Here is a 16,178-nt window from a genome sequence, read left to right as displayed (position 1 = left end):
GGCTGAGTTCGGTTTTCTATAATCCATGCAAATTTGCCAACCCGTGATTGTACGAGTCAAGATCAACTCGTTATTCTCATTTTGCACGACCATCATTCCACCCTTATTTGGCACACACAGAACTGGGCTAACCCAGTTACTGTCATAGATGAGGAAGATGATACCCGCATCTAACCACTTGATCACTTCTTTCTTCACCACTTCTTTCATGTTCGGGTTCAGCCTTCTTTGATGTTTTTTGAAAGGTTTGTGCCCTTCTTCCAAGAGAATCTTGTGCATGCAAAAGGCCGGGTTGATACCCTTTATATCTTCCATGGTCCAACTAATAGCAGTCTTACATTTCTATAACACCTGTAGGAATTGTTCTACCTGCACAGCTAACAAATCGGATGAGATAATAACAGGTAAAGTAGAGTTAGGCCCTAAGAAAGTGTACCTGAGGTGACCAGGAAGCGGTTTCAGGTCCAACGGTGGTGGCTCCTCTATTGATGTCTTCACAGGTGGTGTTGCCCTTTCTTCTAAGTGTAGTGGCTCGAACTGGGATTCCCTTTTCAAGAACCCTTGACCTTCGAGAGCCATGACCCACTCTGCCAACTCTTCACCATCCACATCTTCCAAATTCATCAAGCAAGCTTCTAATAGATCTCTGACATTAAGGGTCTCATCATCCTCTTGTAGTATTACATCCACCGCCTCCACTAATGAATAATTTACAAATTTGCTGGGCCTCCTCATAGATTGTTGAACATTGAATATTATTTCCTCATTATTCAACCTCATTTTTAACTCTCCAGTCTCACAGTCGATCAATGCTATCCCAGTGGCTAAGAACAGCCTCCCCAAAATTATTGGTATTTCTTCGTCAATTCGACAGTCAAGAATAACAAAGTCGGCAGGAAATACAAACTTCCTCACTTGGACGAGCACATCATCCAAATTCCTGCCGTCCTTTTGACTGTGCGATCAGCCAGTTGCAACAACATTGAGGTCGGTCTAGCTCTGCCAATGCCTAATTTTGTGTAGATTGCCAAAGGCATCAAGTTGATATTGGCTCCTAAGTCACACAATGCTTTAGCAAAAGCATAACTTCCAATTGTGCATGGGATAGTGAAACTACCGGGATCAGACAATTTTTGAGCCATAAGTCTTGTCACTACCGCGCTAAAAGTTAGAGTTAGAGTTACAGTAGACAGGTCTTGGAAGTCAAATTTTTGAGACATCAGATCGTTCATCATTTTTGCATAGCCTGCATTTCCCTTATTAGCGGAATATTCAATTGAATTTGTCTAAGCATTTCCATGAATTTCATGTATTGATCATCTCTTTTTTTTCTTTGCCAACCTTTGAGGGAACGGTGCAGGAGTTAGCTTCTGCCCACTGCTTGGTGTCTTTTCATTATTAGGAGCCTTTTCCACCACCTGTTCTGGGAGTTGTTCAAATTCCTTCTTCTTGCCTTTGTCCACTTGTGCATGTTCAATTACAACTTTTGTGAGCTCCATTGACTCGTCGGTCTCTAATGTCACTGGAGTAATTGGCACTGTATCTCTCCTAGATTGAGAAACTTCTTGCTCTCTATCTAAATCCCTTCCATTCCTGAGACTCACTGCCATTAGCTGATTTGGGTTCTGCTCCTTTGGATTGATGTTTGTGTCTGCAGGCAACGTTCCTTATGGGTGATTGTTCAAGGCCATAAATAACTGGCCTAATTGAGTTTCGATGCCTTTAATAGCCGAATCATTTGCTGCTAACTTTTCTTGCATCTTTCCATTTGTCCCAATGAGTTATTGCAGCATGCCCTTGATTTCTATCATATTACTGTCCTGCTGTTGATGAAGCGGTTGGTAAACCAACTATTATTGGTTTTGCTGATTGTAGCCATGCTGCCTTTGATAAGGCACGACTTGGCCTTGTGGTCGTGCTCCCCCTAGAATGGTGTTGTATTGTTGTTGGGTTGGTTTGTACTGCTGATTTTGAGGTCCCCATTACTGTCCACCTTGCCTCTGACCCCCAAAATTATTGACGTAATTCATGTCTTCTCTGAAGCCCTGGTTATCATTCTCTCCACTCTACAAGCAAACATATGACTGATTTATGGAGGGAGTGCATAGGCCTCCATTTTTCGTATCAACAATGTGCACCTGTTTCGTACCCATTTCATCAATTTTCTTTGTCAACAAGCTCATCTGGGTCATGAGAGTGGCTATATTTTTTGTATTTGTATTGTTTGGGTCAAAAGCAATAGAATGCACTATTGGAGTGAGTGTTGTATCTCTCGTCATCCAGCCTGAATTTTGAGCCATCTTGTCAAGAAGAATCTTGCACTCTGTGAATGTTTTGCTCAAGAATGCACCCCAGCTGAAGCATCTACATTGGCCTTCAGACCGTCAACCAAACCCATATAAAATTTATGTCCTAGCATCTGATCTAGAATGCCATAGTGTGGGCACTTCACTAGCATACCCTTAAACCTCTCCCAGGTTTTCTGTAACGCTTCAGTCGATTTCTGCCTAAATTGCAATATCTTATGAATTTGTCTCACAGTTTTGTTCGGTGGATAGAACTTATTTAAGAAGTGCTTGACTAGTTCCTCTCAAGTAGCAATGGAGTTTATTGGGAGCGAATTCAACCAAGTTTGAGCCTCCCCAGTCACTGAGAATGGGAACAGTAATAATTTGATTTCTTCAAAAGTCACATTTGACTGTCTTTGAGTGACAGAAATTGATAGAAAGTTCTTTAGATGTTGTTGTGGGTCTTCGATGTACGAACCAGAGAACAACCCTTTATTATGTAGCAAGTGCAGCATGTTGTTGGTAATCTGAAACGTCTCCGCTTCTATCAGAGGGACTGCAATTGCGGTAGCCAGGTTATCAGCAGTTGGTTGCGCCCAATCATATAGAGCAACTTTCGGCACAAGAGGTGCTACCACTCCGATGTTTGGGTCAACTCGATCATTTCTATTGTTCTCGTTAACGTTCTCGACGTCGTCCATTTCAATTTCGAATTGTTCGTCTTGTTTTAGCTGTTTGCCCTTTTTGTTAGCCTGATTTAATGCCATGAATGCTTTCTCGGGATCTGAGAGTCCTTCAAAAAGTTCACCAGTTCTCAAGGAGATTCTAGGCATGCACCTGAGTCACAGAAGAGTTCAAACGTGAGAATTTCAATGGAAATATTTTTTTAACACCACAGAAAATTGATTTAAACTAAAAATTCTAACAATTATTCCGGATATTAAACGGTTAAAAATATTGAAAAGGAGATTGAGAAATTTAAAATTTTAAAATTTAATATTTTCATATTGAGTAATTTTTACCATTTTAAAGAAATAAATACTTTTGGTAAAGCCTCTTCATCCCAATCAGAATATATACTATATTAAAAGCACGAAGGCCCTTAGCGAAATATCGTTCGCCTTTTTTACCCTTTAAAAATATAATTTATATTGGACAAAATAGTAATTTTCTTATCTTCCTAATATTTAGGACTTCTAAATCAACTAAAATTTTATTTATTATATCTTTACTTATACATATATATTGAATAACTCACCACGCTGCGAAAATATTGTAAGGAAAGGATTCAGTGGCAATAAAGATAAACGAATAGTACAATTAAAGTGAGTGTTCAAGCTAAGTGATTTTTGCCAAACAAATTAAAATACTCTTAGTGGAAAGGAAAATTGATAACGTAGATTTATGGAAATAATCCGCCTATTCTATTTCTTTTTTTCCTAAATATTAGAAAAAGTATAGTTATAGTTGTGTCATAATTAAATTAAATAATTCTTATAAGGTAAAATTTTAATTAATTTTAAAGTTATTTTCTACAGAATTCAAATAAAGAAAGATATAATAATTAAAATTTTAGTTAATTTAGAAGTCCTAAATATTAGGAAGATAAACAAATTACTATTTTGTCAAATATAAAATATATTTTTAAAGGGTAAAATACCAAAAGATTCAAATTCTTTAATTTATTTTGTTATCTTTGAATAATTGTGGTAAAAATATTTTTTGTGTTATTTGCTTATAGTGTTTGGTAACAAAGATAACAGTAATTTTTATAAGATATTTCATGCCTCATAAATCATAATAAGGGCATATAAAAACTTATGTGGAGTAGGATTTCTTTATTTTATTGAGCTAGCTTAGTGAGATTAAAATTCGTTATTTTAGAAACTTACATTTCTTTCTTTAGTATTTGTTCAATAACGAAAAATACATTATTTATGTAAATTTTAAAATTTATATATTCATTGATACGTGCAGCACGCGCGTAAAAGCGCCTACTAAGACTAGTCTAAAACCAATATACAATTGCTTAGCTTATAGGGAAAGGGTTGTTGTCTCGAAAAGTTATTCTAGTGAATATGAATGGTGAATTTTAGCAGTCATCTATGGTGAAATTTGCAGGAGGGATTCAGCTCAACTTCAAGTGACAGAAATGGAGAACATCAAGAGCAAAAAAAAGGAATTGTAGTCTGTCAGACAGCCATTAGACCATCCCAACACCCATGGTTAGGGGGCTGAGAACGATCATCTACGGCACCATAACCCGAGGGCCGTGGGAGCTGTTAATCACGCTCTGGTCCAATGGCCATGTCTCATCAACCAGACTTGGTTTCCTGTCTCCTTAGAACTCAAGGATAAGGTGGTACGAGCCTATAGAACAGATCCTGTTCAAGTAAGGTCGTGAACTTCATCTTCGTCATCTGTGCTTGTAAATGCCTTTTCTGTGCTTTATATTGCCGATGAGGGACAGAGAGAGTGTCGTTCTGCAGTGCAAGAAGTGGAATTGAGTCAGCTTTCATATGCGAAGATTAACAGGTTTGCTTTTACAACTATCATGAAATGAAAGCAGGCCGTTTGATGTTAACAATTTGTATAGGGTTATGGAACATTGGAAGATTTCAGAAATTCCACAAGACGGGAAATTGACAAAAGTAGGTGTTAAATGGGTTTGTTTGATGATTTTGCTTTTTAATTTTGTTTTATTTTAAGCTGGAAGTTTGCTATGACGAAGATCAGAAACCTAGCCAGTTGTTGTCCTTTTGATCTCTCCAATCAACTAGAACTATAAAACATTTGTAATTTTTTCTATGCCAGGACTATTTGAGGCCAAATAAGAAGGAAAAAAGTAAAAGGAGAAAAAATTATAAATGTAGAATCTGCTACTAAAGAATTTGTATTTTCAGTTACAGTTTAAAAAAAATCAGAATCTCTTCTTGAAAGAAAGGTACATGTCTACCTACTTTTTAATACTTGTACTCACTGTAGTATCTTTCACAGTGACAAGAGAAATTCATTGTGATATTTAGAAGCTAAATTTTCAAACAGAATGATTTATATATATAGTGCAAGTTCTGTGTGTTTCGTGATGAGAAAAAAGAAGCTCTGGCTACAAAATCCACAGCAGAAAAAAGAAGCTACTACTTGAGAGTTCATGCTGCATAAAATATGATGAAATGCCTCCTATTAGGGCAGTTATCACACCCCTGGAGGCAAGAGTTAGAGGCTTAAAGTGTGCCCAATTAGAGGTACATACAACTTTAGCGCTTTGCATTTGTTTGAGGAATTGCATGTGCTACCTTGTTTAAGTTTAGTAAAGGTGATTCTTCTTATCTTCTATCCATGCCTGTTTGGAGGATGGGTTACAAATGCAGGACGACAATAAAGCTCTAGATCAACTTACATCTAAAGAAGCTGTTGTACTGGAGGCAGAACGACTCAACGAACTATTAATTATATGGCATTGGCAAGCCTGCAAAGACAAACCAAGATCTGATGAAACAGAGAGCGGTATGCCAGGTTGCTTATGGTCCTTCAGTTTTGTGATACCAATAGGAGCATATTCTCCTGTTAGCTGCCACTATCAAGATTTTCAAGTAAGCATCTTGACTCTTTCAGACCCAAATATCGTCTGTGGGGCCCACATCTCGAAACCCAATAAAAGTTACAAAATCCGAAAGCCCATTCAAACACGAGTCTAACCATACAAATTTTACAAAAATCCGACCTCAGCTCAACCTCCAAATCTTCAAATCTTATTTTCAAATCCCTAAGTTCAAACCCCCAATTTACACCTCAAAAACATGTAATCTAGTCAGATTATTCGATGATAATTCAATATAATGGAGTAGAAATGATCACAAATGACTTGCCTTAAGTTTCCCTTGAATTCTCTCTCAAAATCGCCCCAAAAATCGTGCTTGAAGGTCCAAAAATGGCAAAACTCGGAACCCCCTCTGTTTTTAACATTTTGTCCAGGATTTTCGCATCCGCGGTGATTTCTTCGCACCCGCGGTGATTTCATCGCACCTGCGGTCTTCGCACTCGCGGTGATGTCATCGCGCCTGCATTCTTCGCACCTGCTGTGATTTCTTCGCGCCTGCGGTCTTCGCACCCGCGGTGATTTCTTCGCGCCTGCGGTCTTCGCACCCGCGATGATTTCTTCGCGCCTGCGGTGCTTGGCCAGCCCATGCATTTTCCGCTTCCGCAACTAATTCCTCGCATCCGCGAGCTCGTACCTACTGCCCTTTTTTCGCGCAGGTGCGATCACACAAGCAGCCCAGCTGCTTCAGCTCCTCCTCCAAATCCAAATTCGATCCGTTAAGCATCTGAAACTCACCCGAGGCCCTCGGGACCCCGTCTGAATATACCAACAAGTTCCATAACATAACACGGACCTACTCGATGCCTCAAATCATATCAAACAACATCAAAATGACGAGTCGCACCTCAAATCAAAATCTATGAACTTTGAACTTTTAAATTCTATTTCTTGTGCAGAAACATATCAAATCAATCCGGAATGATTTTAAATTTTGCACACAAGTCATAAATGACATAACAAAGCTATTCCAAATTTTCAGAATCAGATTTCGACCCCGATATTGGAAAGTTAACTCCCCGGTCAAACTTCTAAACATAACTTTTTATTTTAGTCATTTCAAGCCAAATTCTACTACGGACTTCCAAATAATTTTCCGGACACGCTCCTAAGTCCAAAATTACCATACAGAGCTATTGGAATCAACAAAACTCTATTCCGGGGTCGTTTATACATAAATCACCATCCGGTCAACTATTTCAACTTAAGCTTCCAACATGAAATTTATTCTTCCAAGCTAACTCCGAAATACCTTAAAACTAAAACCGATAATTCACACAAGTAATAATACCTCGTAGGAAGTTATGCAAGACTTTAAATAGTTGAAAGGAGTGTAAATGCTCAAAATGACCGGTCGGGTCGTTACAATCTCCCCCACTTAAATATACGTTCGTCCTCGAACGTGCCAGGAGTTGTTTTCAAGCCACCAAATCACTATTCCATCTTATCACGCACGTACCCGGGGGTGATCTCACATCACCCTATTCTATATAGGCATGACCACACAACATAAATGGAAATTATTAATTTAACCTTAGCCCAAAAACCATGGAGCCAAATTTCTAACATCCAGAATTCTTTTCAATACCCAAATCTCACATCTACACACTGTATAAGTATGAACAAGCTGTATCCAGCCATAACCATAGTCCCAGATATAATCACTTTCTATGCCGACCTACAATATTATCCTCCCAATATACCAGAATCCAACCCGATAGTATCCATTCTAGGTCCAATGAACTTATTTTATCAAACACCACTATTCCATATACATGCCACACCAATATTTCTCAAACCAAAAACTGGGCAATCTATGCACTCAAAAATGGAAAAATATCTCAAAGAAGAGAACCGTATAGTATGTTCAACAAGGACCGCCACAACTGTAATGCTATAAGCTCATTATATATAGTATAACCAAGACACACAAATTTAATAACAGTAACCAGCTCTTCTAGAGATCACATTAACATCACTCGCACGGACAACTCACGTGCTATAGTATCAATACCTGGATCCGCACGGACAACTCACGTGCCAATAATATAAATATCTCGACCCGCACAGACAATTCACGTGCCAATAATATAAATATCTGGACCCGCATGGACAACTCAAGTGCCAAAAATATCAGTACATGGATCCACACAGACAACTCACATGCCAATAACATAATCCGCCTGGCATGGTCACATGCCTCTAATCCAAGCATTACATACGGGAGCAATCAAATAAGTACACATGAACTATCGTAACTTATCACAACTCCAACACTCGCATCGCTATCACATCTTTCATGCACGATCATCCCACTAGGAATATTCCCATAATTCCTTCATGCCATATAGCAATAATTTGAATATCAGCAGTTTATCAACCATGTGGGTACTGCAATATCGATGAACATCCGTAAGTCAAAACACAACGCGCCTTCTGAAATGCGCACCCTTCTCAGGGATTACCGAGCAACTATAACATTCACCTAAATATATATAACACTTACCATTCTATTCAGAATCCGTAATCTTACTTTCAAGAATGAACTACCACCTCGTACATATAAATCTTATCCCGCACACCACACCACATCTATCACGTGAAAAACCCAAGAATCTCATTATAAACTCTGAGTCACTAGCGAATTACATACCCTATTAGTTGGAACTTTTCTCTTGCTTCTTTCCCGGAAGAAATCATAATGTACAACACGTTTTCCCATACCAGTAGAAAATATCCAGTTCCAACCATGGTAGAAACCATCAAGAATACTTTGAAATCCATTCCCACCAATTCAAGCTATCAGAACTAATCTCCTCTATCTCGTCCAAGCCACGCTGGTCACCAAAACCCAAGAATATTGCCACCAAAACATCTATAAAGCCTCCACCTCATTATTATCCAAAAGAACTGAGCATGCCATTACCATACCGGTTTAGCCTACAACCCCATGGTTCTATTTCCTCCGAGGTTCTCCTGGATTACCTTCAAGTTGACATTTCTCCTTATCAGAACACTACTATCCTTAACCAAAGTACACTATAAGACATCCCAACATAAAACCATGTCGTCCTAAGGTCCATAAGTCATCTTATTCTTCTTAAGCACCACAAAAGTACCACAACCGTAACACTCACTCTGAAAATACCTTATTTGAGTCTAAGACCATTTCATTCACCTTCCTGATACCGAAATATAAAATCCAAAATGATATACAAAAATGCCACAAGTCTCGACACCATCCAACTTAAATCTCACATTCTAGCCATAAATAAATCCGCCGAAAATTCTCAATCGTTACATATTAATCTCGAATCCATTAGAACTTTCCCGAGAGTCACCCCCTTTGTTCAAATCCACATTACACCGCCCAAATGGGTCAAAAGACACGTGCCCCATTAGCATAACAACACTCAAAGAAGTAACTCTACTTTAATACCACCTATCAAATTCATACTCCGTACGCACTACATCATTCACGAATAACAACTCACTCACCTCGTGATTTTTATATACCCATAAAGCGAAATATATTCCGTATCCAGAAATTTCTTTACTCGAATCATTCTCGAACTCCACCTCTGCAAGTCATCACTGATTCCCAATTATACTTCAGACCATAACAAAATAATTTGACACATAACCATGAATTGAATTGTCAATAGCAGGCTCCCCCACTTACATCGAAGCCATAGATTAAAATACTTGATAACTCACAATATCCATACTTTATTACATCCATAATACTGCAGTCAGTTCAACTAAAATTCTTCTCAAGCTCAAGACACACCAACCATAAAATACCTCAATCATCCGCTAATCTCGCATTCATTCTCTTAACACTCAAGTCAACTTTCTCAACCAGATTCAAATTCAAGTCTCAACACATACGCCCCGCTGGCAGAAAAGAAACTCTCTATTTACATCATAAGGAACACACCTACATATATTGCTCCTCAGGAGATAAGCCACCTGCTTAGTCTCAAATTGGCATCTTTTTTTACCCTTTCGCAGCCACAATTACTATGAAATCACTTAATCTTTCTGAGCCCAAACTCATTAACCAGACACGAGAATTAAATTTTCCCCAAAAAAATTTAACAACGTTACGAATCTTTCAAAACATTCATACTCGAGATTGTACGTCACATCAAACGTAAATAAAGCACATAATGGGCCGCACCTGCGCGCTCGCGCCTGGGGACATCCCTTCCGCTTCAGCGCATCTTGCGTATTTGTGAACAGCCTTGCGCATTTGAGGGCATCGCAGATGCGGAACTACCTCGCACCTGCGACCCAGGTCAACTCTCGACTTCTCGCATCTCTGCTTGCATCTTCGCATGTGCGAGTCCGCTGATGCGCACAAATTCTCTGCACCTGCGGAGACTGCCAAGTCTAGCTCTTCTCGCACCTGCGCCTCCATCTTTGCATGTGCGGCTCGCGCACCTGCGGTCTCTTTTCTACAGGTGCGAAACACCAGAACCAGCAAAGTCACCAAATTTTTCCTAAGTCCAAGTTTCTTCCCGTTAAGCATCCGAAACACGCCCGAGGCCCCCGGGACCTCAACCAAATATACCAACCACTCCTACAACACCCTACGATGTTAGTCGAGCCTTTAAACCATGCCGAACAACATCAAAATCATGAATTAAGCACGAATTCAAACCTAAGAATTTAAAATTTTTAAAATTCTACAAACGACGCCGAACCACATCAATTCTAGTCCGAATGACCTCAAATTTTACACAAAGGTCACAAATGACACTACGAACCTACTGCCACTTTCGGAATGGAATTTCGAGCTCGATATCAAAATTTCCACTATTGGCCGAAATCGCCGAAAAACTATCTTTTGCCAATTCAAGCCTAAATCTACTACAGACCTCCAAAACACATTCCGGACGCGCTCCTAACCTCAAAATCACTCAACGGAGATAACATAGTTGACAGAATTCCATTTCGGATCCGTATTCACACAGTTTCGACTACGGTCTAAACTCTAAGGCTTAAACTCACAACTAGGGACTAAATGTCCCAAAACTCCCCGAATTCCATAACCAAACACTCCGGCAAAATGCCAAAAGCAAAAACAAATATGGGGAAAGCAGATATTAGGGGATCGGGGCTCAAATTCTCAAAACGACCGGCCGGGTCGTTACAGGCATACGGATCACCATGGAATTACTCCTGTATAGGTGACTCTATTTTTGTAGGGGCCTTTATAAAATGTTCTGATTGTACAATAACCTGGATATTAACCAGATCAATTGGTTAGGAAATTTTATTATGCAAATTTATACGGGACTTATAAGGCTCCATTGCTTCACCCTCAATGACTATGGGTAGGAAAATATAGTTCTGAGTTTAAAGTCGCCAGCTCGACTTATTTTCTACACGATTCTTCATTCAACCAGATTAATTGATGGTTGTTTCTCAAATTGCCCTCCAAAATATAATTTTAGTTTGTAACCATTTACATTAAACTTTGCTCCAACACTGATCTGCTAAATCTCAATAGCACCATATGAAGTAACATTTGTAATATTGTAAGGACCTGTTCATCTGGATTTTAATTTTTCAGGGAATAGCCTGAGTTGGATATTGTAAAGAAGTACCTTTTCTCCAATTTTGAAATTCTTTTTACGGATCAAGTTTTTGTGCCATAGTTTTTATTTTTGAAAAAACCTATATTTACCAACAGAGGTCAAATCAAAGTTTAGTGCTTTCAATGCCCAAAAAGCTTTGTGTTCTAATTCAACTGGCAAATAACAAGCTGTTACAAAGATAAGTCTATATGGGGATGTTCCAATCCGCGTTTGAACGCTATTCAGTAAGCCCATAATGCATTATCTAATTTTAAAGACCAATCTTTCCTAGAAATTCCAAACATTTTCTCAAGAATTCATTTTAACTCGCGGTTCAAAACTTCAACTTGTCCTGGAGATTGAGCATGATATGGTGTTCATGTTTTGTGAGTCACACTATATTTTGATAGCAAAGTATAGAATTGTCTATTCATGAAAAGAGTTCCTTGGTCACTAATGATGACTTGCGGTGTGCCAAATCTAGTAAAAATATTTTTTCTAAGAAAATTGCACACTGTACGAGCATCATTCTTTCTTGTGGGGATAGATTCAACCCATCTTAACACATAATCTACAGTCACAAGAATATATTTAAAAGAGTGAGATGAAGGAAAAGGTCCCATGAAATCTATTCCCCAAATATCAAATATTTCACATACATGTATCGATTGCAATGCCATATCATCTCTTTTAGTGATGTTACCTGTTCTCTGACACCTATTACATTGTGCAACATATGTTCGGGCATCTTTAAAGAGTGTCGGCCAAAAGAATCCAGCTTCCAAAACCTTAAAAATTGTTTGATTTGTTGCATAATGACCTCCAATTGCTCCATCATGGCAGTGATATTAAACTTTGGTCATCTCTTCTTCAGGCACACATCTTCTAATTATATTATCTGTACAAAATTTAAACAAGTAAGGTTCGTTCTACAGATAATACTTTGCATCAGATATAAGTTTTTTCCTTTGTTGGTACGAGAGATCTTGGGATGTCCACTTTCTAACTAAGTAGTTTGCAATATCTGCAAACTGGGGTGGTTGAGTCACCACTGAGTCAATTGAAAAAATATGTTCATCAGGAAATTCTTCCTTTATCTCACTAAACTCAAGGGGAGGATTTTCTAATATAGACAAATGGCCAGCTACCTGATTCTCCGTTCCCTTTTTATCTTTTATCTTAAGATCAATTTCTTGCAGAAGTAAAATCCATCTTAACAACCTAGGTCTAGCATCCTTCTTTGCTAGGAGGTATTTCAAAGCTGCATAATCAGTGAAAACTGCGACCTTAGTTCTAATCAAATATGGACGAAATTTATCAAATGCAAATACTACTGCTAGTAACTCTTTTTCTGTTGTGGCATAATTAAGTTGAGCCTCATTCATTGTTGTACTAGCATAGTAAATGGGACAAAACATCTTATCTTTTCTCTGGCCTAAAACAGCTCCTACTGCTATATCACTAGCATCACACATAACCTCAAAAGGTTGATTCCAATCAGGAGACACAACTACATGGGCAGTTTATAACTTTTTCTTAAGGGTCTCAAATTCATCTAGGCAATCACTTGAAAAATTAAACTTAGTATCTTTCATCAAGAGGTTAGTCAGTGGTTTTGAAATCTTTGAAAAGTCTTTTATGAACCGTCTGTAAAAACCTGCATGACCTAAAACACTTCTAATGCCTTTAACAGTTGTGGGAGGGGATAATCCTGCTATAAGATCAATTTTAGCCTTATCAACTTCTATCCCTTGAGCAGTAATTTTATGTCCTAAAACAATTCCCTCATCAACCATAAAATAATATTTTTCCCAATTAAGAATCAAGTTTGTCTCTTCATATCTCTTAAGAACTAAAGTCAAGTGATAAAGACAATCCTCAAATGTTTTTCCAAAGAGTGTAAAATCATCCATAAAAATCTCGAGAAATTTATCGGTCATGTCAGAGAAAATTGCTAACATGCAACGCTGAAATATAGTAGGGGCATTGCATAAACCAAATGGCATTCTCCTATAAGAATATGTTCCATGTCGACATGTGAAGGTTGTCTTATCTTGATCTTCTGGTGCAATTGGTATGTGGTTATACCCTGAGTAGCCATCAAGAAAACAATAAAACCTATATCCTATAATTCTTTCCAACATTTGATTAATAAATGGCAAAGAAAAATTATCTTTTCTAGTAGCATCAATGATATGTTTGTAATCAATACAGACTCTCCATCCTATGACAGTCCTGGTAGGTATGAGTTCATTATTTTCATTTTTAATAACTGTCATACCTCCTTTCTTTGGCATTACCTAAACAGGATTTACCCAAAGACTGTCTAAATAGGATAAATGATACATGTCACCAGAAGTTTTACAATCTCCTTTTTTACCACTTCCTGCATTGCTGGATTCAATCTCCTTTGGGGTTGGACTATTGCCTTGTAGTTATCCTCCATGAAGTTTCTGTGAGTACAAACAACTGGATTAATTCCTTTGATATCTGCTATTTTCTACCCTAAGGCTCCTTTGTGTGTTTTCAAGATGTCAATTAATCTCTCTTCTTGTTCTGGAGTCAAAGAAGATGAAATAATCATTGGACATTGTTCTTTCTCAAGATATGCATAGTTTAAATGAGACGAGAGAATTTTGAAATCGGTTTTTGGCAGAACTTCTTCTGGTTGCATCTCCTAATCCTCATAATCCTTTTCTAATATTTCAGCCTCTCTTCTGATGGTGGGATCATCATCTTGTATGGTGCCTGATTTGGCAAAGCATATTTCCATTGAGTCTGGAGTTAATTGATCGTCTCTAACTTCATCTGTAAGATAACTAATCGTGTCAATTGAAAAGCATGAAGATGATGATTCATCTCTGAAAAATCTTAGTATCTTTTGCATGTCAAAAATGACCCTTTTTTCATCAACTCTTAGAATTAGTTGTCCTTGATGGACATCTATAATTTCTCTACCTGTAGCAAGAAATGGTCTACCCAAAATAATTAGTTCATCATGGCACTCCTTCATTTCAAGCACTATGAAATCTACAGGAAAAACAAATTTATCTACTTTCACAAGTACATTTTCAATTATTCCCTTAGGTTTCTTAGTACTCTGATCTGCAAATTGAAGAGAGACACCAAGATCTTTCAAGTCACCAAGAGAAAATGGCATCAAGTTTATTGAAGCTCCAGAATCGCAGAGTGCTTTTTCAAAATACATTCCTCCTAAAGTGCATGGAATTGTAAAACTGCCTGGGTCACCCAGTTTTTGAGGTAGCTTATTTTGAAGTATAGCACTACATTTTTCAGTTAGCATTACCACATAAACATCTTCTAATTTCCTTTTTCTTGATAAAATTTCTTTCAGGAATTTGGCGTAAGAAGGCATTTGCAACAAAGTATCAGTAAAAGGAATATTAATGTGAATCTGTTTTAAAATCTCTAAAATTTTTGCAAATTGACTATCAAGCTTTTCTCTTTTCATTTTTTGTGAAAAAGGAATTGTCACAGGGAGAGGTGTCATTTTTTCAATAATCTTCTCATCATTTTTCTTGACTTCTTTATCTTCTAATTATTCAAAGGGTGTTTCAAAATTCTTACCCTTGTTTACTTGTTGTTTTGATAGGTTCTTTTCTTGTCTGAAAGTATTGGGTTCATCAAGCCCCTTACCTGATCTTAAGAAAATGGCCTTAAGGTGTTCCTTTTTTTCTCCGTATTGTTCGATAAGGGGCCTTGAATATTTTCTGACACAAGAGTTGCCAATTGGCTCAAGTGGATTTTCAAAATTTTAAGGGCTGAATTTTGGCTTTCCATTTTTTCACTAGTGACCTTAATGTATTTTTACAAAAGGTCATCAAGACTTGGATGTGCTTGTTGAGGCTTTTGCTGATATGGAGCTGCTTGTTGATAAGGTCTGAAATTTGATTGCCATGATTTTGATTTTGGTAACTAGGTGGACCTTGTATTTGTGGCTTTTGGAAGCTCTGAGAGTTCTTATCACCATTTGGATTGCTCCATTGAAATCCTGGATGTTTATGTGCCATTTAACTTCCAAAGGGGTACTACTTGTAACCAATTGCATTAACCTGTTCATCATTTTGATTGATTGCTTGGCATTCATGATTCAGATGGTTTCCTCCACACATATCACAAGCCTCAAACTGGCTTGGTTGTTTTGTATTCACCTGAAAAGATTCAAATTTTTGTGCCAAAGCAACAATCTGTTGTGTTAGTGTGTTTAAAGCATCAACTTGATTTACCGTAGCGGCCCTTTTGATGATTACATGCTCAGATGGCCATTGAATGGCATTTTCAGAAATTTCATTCAATAACTGCAATGCTTCTTCTGAGATTTTTTCCATCACAAAACCTCCTGCAGCTGCATCAATCACATTTCTAGAAGAGAGTTTTAACCCGTGATAAAAAATATACAATTGCATGTGTTCAGGAATATCATGGTGCGAGCATTTTCTTAACATTGATTTTAATCTTTCCCAATCTTGATAAACTGACTCAGTATCAGTCTGTAAGCAATTAGATATGTCTTGCCTTAACTTTATTGTTTTAGCAGGAGAAAAATATTTATTCAAAAACTTCTGAGTCATCTGGTCCCATGTGGTAATTGACCCTTGAGGTAAACTTCGCAACCATGTTTTGGAATCTCCTTTTAAAGAAAAAGGAAATAGCCTTAACTTGATAGCTTCAAGAGGTACTCCATTG

General features: G+C 37.8%; 1 protein-coding gene, 1 long non-coding RNA gene and 1 other non-coding gene across 3 annotated transcripts; all 3 read right to left on the bottom strand.

The window, feature by feature from the left end:
• Nucleotides 1-4,463: 4,463 nt before the first annotated feature.
• LOC142178457 (uncharacterized) lies at nucleotides 4,464-6,230 on the bottom strand. Its single transcript, XR_012706609.1, has 2 exons — nucleotides 5,689-6,230; nucleotides 4,464-4,771 (listed from the first exon to the last, which is right to left on the bottom strand). It is a non-coding gene; the product is annotated as an uncharacterized LOC142178457 (long non-coding RNA).
• Nucleotides 4,475-4,690, bottom strand: LOC142178730 (small nucleolar RNA U3). Its single transcript, XR_012706993.1, has one exon. It is a non-coding gene; the product is annotated as a small nucleolar RNA U3 (small nucleolar RNA).
• A 7,918-nt stretch (nucleotides 6,231-14,148) lies between the features above and the next one.
• Nucleotides 14,149-14,982, bottom strand: LOC107819099 (uncharacterized). The gene has a single exon (XM_016645180.1). It carries the CDS (start codon nucleotides 14,980-14,982, stop codon nucleotides 14,149-14,151), a length of 834 nt encoding a protein of 277 aa, XP_016500666.1.
• Nucleotides 14,983-16,178: the final 1,196 nt, after the last annotated feature.

The sequence above is a fragment of the Nicotiana tabacum genome, chromosome 24 (genome assembly GCF_000715075.1).
Source record: "Nicotiana tabacum cultivar K326 chromosome 24, ASM71507v2, whole genome shotgun sequence".
Classification (NCBI taxonomy): Eukaryota; Viridiplantae; Streptophyta; class Magnoliopsida; order Solanales; family Solanaceae; genus Nicotiana; species Nicotiana tabacum.
This window is presented reverse-complemented; position numbering and strand designations above follow the sequence as displayed.

Coding starts and splice junctions, on each gene's coding strand:
- LOC107819099 (XM_016645180.1), bottom strand. CDS start 14,982: ATGACACCTCTCCCTGTGACAATTCCTTTTTCACAAAAAATGAAAAGA.